The 5,799-nt window shown below is 40.2% G+C and overlaps 1 protein-coding gene across 1 annotated transcript; it reads left to right on the forward strand.

Annotated features, from left to right (window-relative positions):
- The first annotated feature begins 2,403 nt into the window (after positions 1 to 2,403).
- Positions 2,404 to 5,014, forward strand: LOC121359230 (calcium homeostasis modulator protein 6-like). Its single transcript, XM_041478030.1, has 2 exons — positions 2,404 to 2,937; positions 4,598 to 5,014. Exons 1-2 carry the CDS (start codon positions 2,404 to 2,406, stop codon positions 5,012 to 5,014), a joined length of 951 nt encoding a protein of 316 aa, XP_041333964.1.
- Positions 5,015 to 5,799: the final 785 nt, after the last annotated feature.

The following is a 5,799-nucleotide window of genomic DNA, read 5'->3' on the forward strand; positions in this document are numbered from 1 at the left end:
CAACTAGGGTGGTCTCTCTTCCCTCGCCCACCACTCTGTGAATATTTACTGGAAACATGTTTTCTTGGAGGAGAGTTAATCCTTTTTCATGTGGAGCTCCCCTCCCTTTTCCCAAGAAGCTGGTTCCTGAAATCATATTTTATTATGGATAAATAAAACACTGCTAAAATTAGGCTCAGAAAGAGAAGTAGCAGGGTTTCTTGGCTCTATGCTTTCTCCTGTGTGGTCATAATCTGTTCCAGAGAGCTGCCTCTGGTCCTTTGCCTCTCTTGTTAAACCAGTTCAGTGCAGTTCTTGGAGGCAGCCCATGTCCCTGGCTGGATTTGTCAGGATGTGTCCGTGCAGCAATTTCACATTGCATCTTTTTCTTCTGCCATGCTGACAAAGAATCACAGAATCATCAAAAAAGATTGGGCTGGAAGGGTCCTTAAAGGTCATCCAGTTCTAACCCTCTTGCTATGGGCAGGGACAATTTCCACAAGAAAAGGCTGCTTAAAACCTCATCCAGCCTGTCCTGGAACACCTCCATGGATGGGGCATCTGAATTCCAGTTTCACAGCTTTCTAACCTCTGTCTCTAACTGCCTCTAAGTAAAAATCAAGGTAACAATACTTGCCAATAATGCAAAGTTATTATTGATATTTAAAAATGAATCACTGCTTTAAAGATCTGGTGAAATACCTTCTTAGGCTGCCTAATCAGAAAGCAAAATGGTATGTCTAATTCAGTATAGAGGAAATGGTGTTCAAAATGAAACCAAATCCTAGCTTCATATAAACAGTGATAGACACTGAGCTTGCTGGGGTTATCTCTCAAGGACTGAAGGGCTTTTTATTTTAATGCATATCTTGTTAAAATATCAATTCATGGATGATAAAAAAAATCTAGAAATTATTTCAAGGAAAGAGAAGACAAAGTAGTCAGTAGACAAGTCAGTATTCTCTTGAAGCAAACTCTGATTCAGTTGCATCTTCAATGCACTGGTATACTTCCTATTTCCTCTCATGTGGAAAATGATACCTGAATCCTAGAGAGCAGTTCAGGTGGCAACACGGATAAAGAAAGTACGCAAAGGTATACATCAGATGAGGAATGACTATATTAGGGTTTCCCCAGCCTGGGAAATAGAGGGCTGTGGTGAAGGTGTACAAAACCATGATTTGATGGAGATGGCAAGGATCCATTCTTTTTTCTCTTTTCCTTCCAGATCTTGGGGACACCAAATGTCATTCATTAGAATGAAGGTTAAGTATACTTGCTGTAGAATATTTTGGACGTCAGAAAGTCTGCATGTGCTAAAACAAAAAGCATTAGATACAAAGGAAATCACTGAAATCACATAGGGTGCGAGGGCATTGCCAAACTTTCTTTCCCTGTCTCTGTGCTCCCCACTCAGCTGTTGGCTGTGCCTGAGATGTGGCCAGACTAACCTTCAGTCTGATAAATTCTTCCTGGTTTTACATCCCTTTTTGATTGCTATGTCATTGTACAACAAGGGCTCCTCCAGGCCAAGGCAAGCATTTCATTTAGCAGCACATTCTCCTCTGCAGCAGCAGCAGCAGCAGCTCAGCACTGAGCACAGCACATCTGCTGTGAGCCCAGCAGCCACCTGAACCAGTGTTGCCTGCTCTGGAGCCTCTGTGTCATCCTCTCAGCTCCCCAAAGAGCTGAAATGGGAACTGTGAATTTGCAAATTCCTGACCTCCAAAGCACCCTTTTTTTTTTTTTTAATTGGAGCTTATGAGGCCTTGTCCAGCAAGACCCAAAGCCTCAGCAGTTTAAAGATTAAACAAACAACAATGTCCAGCTGCCCTTCCCCTTGGCAAAGACAAACAAATCCATGATTTAATGTACTCTAAATTAAAAAAAAAAAAAAATGAGGGTTATATAATTTCCAACATAACTACTTTAAAAAATAGACAGATTAATTATCTTGAAAAATTGACATGATTATTGTTGAATTTTCTTCCATAAGAGAACAAGCCATATTGTACAGCTAAAAATAAGGTAGGATAAAAATCTGTATATGGTTCTGAGTGGTTTTCTCACATGTTATTCACACTTTGAATCTGGTGCCTCACTGACAAGATGATGAGTTTTAAGCCATTGCTAGTTACAATGCATGTGTGAACAAACACAAACTATTTTTTTAGGAACAAATATATAGGCAATTGTCTTGCTGTTGATGACTGAAGTGGTTTTCCAGTGTGGTCTCTGCTTGACTGTGAACCGAGTATTATTTCCTTTGTGAAGGGCTCCTTCTGTACCTCACTGCATCACCACCAAGAGAAACTGAAAGCTCCACAAGCCTCTCTAAACTGTGGGAACTGCAGGAGACTTGTCTCTCTTTTTTCCTTTTCTGACAGAGATTTTGCTCTTCTCAAAGTAAGGAGAGGCAGAAAAATGGATAAGTTACAGAAAGCAGTGGATTTCTACATCCGCCACCAGACCACTCTGAGTTTCAGCATCGTGTCCCTGCTGACAGCTGCCAGTGAGCGCGTCTTCTCATCTGTGGTGTTCAAGTGTCCCTGCAACTCTGAGAACATGCTGTATGGTTATTCCTTCCTCTTAGCACCTGCCTTCGTCCTCTTGCTGCTCGGCTACATGATGAACACCAGGACATGGCTCCTGCTTACAGGCACGTGCTCTCTGGAGAAGTATCCCCAATGCTGTTCCTGGGGAACCTGGGCCAGCTTCTTCCAGCTGTTGGTGCCAATGACAGCCAAGGCCTCCGTGGCCCCGCTCACCTGGATAGCGGTGGCCCTGCTCGGAGCCAACTTCTACGAGTGTGCGGCCAGCGGGAGCAACATGACAGCACACCTCTTCTGTAAAAATAAAGGAAATTACAGCCAAGAGCAGCTGTACAAAATGCCCTGTGATGAGGAGTTATCAGCAGAGATGTCAAGTGAATGCCTCAGCTTTCATGCACAGTCACAGGTAAAGCCTTGCTGCTCTTCTCCTCACACTATGGGCTTCAACCCTGGCTGCTCAATGCATCGAGGTGCCTTCTGGGGACTGCAAATAGCCCTTCTCTCTTATGTTATATAATATCAGGTACCAAAAGCACACAACTAGCCAATATTCATTGGCAAAAAAAAACAGCAACAGAAAAGCAGTAGGTGTATTTTTACAATACTTTCTGGTTTTGCACGTTTGCATGGTAATGGTTTGGCACTGTCATTTACAAAACCTCATGGACAGGAAGCCAGCCTAGAGAGCAAGACTTAAGACAGTAAGTTTTCTTCTCAATCAATGTAGACATGGTGTGAGTTCTTCTTCTCCACTTTTATGTCTCTGAATACCTCAAGCTACTTCTGCAGATAGGCAGTAGTTGAGGGGAAGCTGAGATCACTAACAGAGGGAAAGCTGATGTCTCCTTGCAATGGTTGCAAGGAGACATTAGGAAAGAAAAACAAATAAGAACAGCTTGTTTGACTATAAATCTCAGTGCTTGAACCTCTTAATAATTTCACACATATTCTAGAAGAAAAGTTAAAATATATATCTGTCTTGTTAAAGTTTCTTGTGCTGAAAGCAAATTGCATGATCAAAACAGTAACATTTATGGATTGTCCTTTGGTTCGTTGGCAGCACTGCAGTTTTGTTTCTACATTTTTGTGGATTTTGCCTTAACCCTGGTAGGAAAATCACGTTTTGCAACTTTTTCTCAGGAAAACATTAAGAGTTGGTTAAGAGAGTAAGGGTAAGAAAGGAGCAAAACCAAGGAAGCCTGACTGTTACTGACACTGCAGTGGAATCTAAAAGAAACATCCAGTCAAACAAAAATAGGGGACGTGTGAGTGCATTTTTATTACTGACCACTATTTTTAATATATCCAATCTACTTTCAACAAAATTAAGAACCAAAAAGAACACAAACATCCTTTTGTTTAGTACTCAATACTTTTTCATTTGAAGGAAAAGTCATCCTGAGGTAAAAGAGCATGTTGCAGGATCTCTGCCTAGAGCTTCTAGCTAAGTACCCCTGGGTAGAGAAGACACCAGCAATTCTAGGACACTTGGTTTTGATGGGACCTCTGAGACTTGTCTGAGGGTGTTAAAATCAGGTATAAAACAAGAATGAATTCCCATATTCAATAGCCAGATCTGTGTCCTGCCTACAAGACATACAGGACACAACATTTCCTCTGCATTGCACAAAAAGCAGCTATTTTTGCAGGCTCAGACATCAGGGAGAGTAATAACATTCCATGAGAACATAACCAGCAGGAGCTTTGATTTGCAGCACAAGGCACACAAAGTGATTCTGCACCCTTTGTACCATAAATGTGACCACAACTGCAGAAACTGATGGTTGATATCTTGACTTAAAACATAAGAAATATAACTGAGTAAATAACTTCTGTCCATCTTCTCTTTTTTTGGTATTCATCCTTAATCTGACAAGATCAGCTGAGGGGTGCAGAAGGTCTGTATGTCTGTCTGAATTGCATGCATGGGATCCCCTACTTTAGCAGCAAGCAGACAGTTACATGTACACCAGGGTGTCTATGCTTACAGTTTTCTTATTTTTTCAGTGTTACTCCCACATATGACCATGCAAAACCACCATTAACCTATATATCTTTTTTTTAAGCTGATAGGATGGTTCCTGATAGGCAGCATCATGACTGTGGCACTGATTTCAACATGTGTCACCTACTGCTGCTCCCCGGTCAGCTATCTTCAGTTCAACTTCTGGAAAATTTACTCAAGAATAGAACATGAACTCTTTGAGACCAAAGCCAAAGAGCACGCAACCAAGCTAGCAGAAAGAAATACAAATTGTTTTTTTGAAGCCACTGACCCAGCACCATTTCATACTCCCAGGAATGAAGACTGGCAGAAGGTTTCAATCTTGTATACCTTTAATTCACAAGAGCAGTATTACAGCATCTTACACAAGTATGTGAGCACCAACAGAGGCAAGAGCACCAAATTCAGGGAAGAAGGTCAGCATCTCACTGTTTTAGAATTTGTGGATGAAGACCAGGCAAGCGTTTCAGGGTTGTAATGAAACAAATCCTTTGCAATGCTGGCAGCCTTTTTAGCCCTACTGATATAAAAAGAGTCTTATTCTCTGCTCTTACTGAAATCTATGCAAACTGAAAGTGAAAGCTGATATTTGTAATCCTCAGTAGTTTTGCTTTCAAAAACATTTTTATCCTTTTGCTTAACTACATTTAAAAGGGAGTTTTCTTATGTTGTTGTCCATTAAGAAGAGTTATATGCAAAATAATCAGCATCCACAAAGATGTCAGCAAATATTATGTCAAATTATTACTGATACCTTAAAAGCACTTGACAGTGGAGTAACAATACCAAACCTTATCAAAGAGAAAAAGACAGGAATGGAAGATTTGATCAGAAATTCAGTTTAGTTTATTAGCTCTCTCTTTAAAATTAAGCTTTCAGTGAAGCTTAGAGTAAGTTGTAGATTAAAAAATTTAGCTTGTCTTGAGGGGTTAGGCTCATGCATAACATGGCAGTGTAGGTGAAGCTTATATAATAACAAGCATTAAAAGCACATTCATACATTTAAGAACATTGAACATCTGCAATCCATATTAGCAAGTAGTAATATTCTTATCAAAGAACATCTTATTATAAGAAATAAAGATGCAAGTTTTGAATGAAGAATAATAAAGTTCATTTTTCTTCTGAAAAACTGTTGTTTAAGAGAGCATTTTAGATCTGTAAGTCAGATTTTTGGTCCAGGCTGTCCATTTACTTCTCCCAGAAATTCTCTCTTTCTACACAATAAACTCAAATCATTCAGACAGACAGACAGAAATCCCA

The sequence above is a fragment of the Pyrgilauda ruficollis genome, unplaced genomic scaffold, assembly GCF_017590135.1.
Source record: "Pyrgilauda ruficollis isolate IOZ18807 unplaced genomic scaffold, ASM1759013v1 scaffold43, whole genome shotgun sequence".
Taxonomy (NCBI): Eukaryota; Metazoa; Chordata; class Aves; order Passeriformes; family Passeridae; genus Pyrgilauda; species Pyrgilauda ruficollis.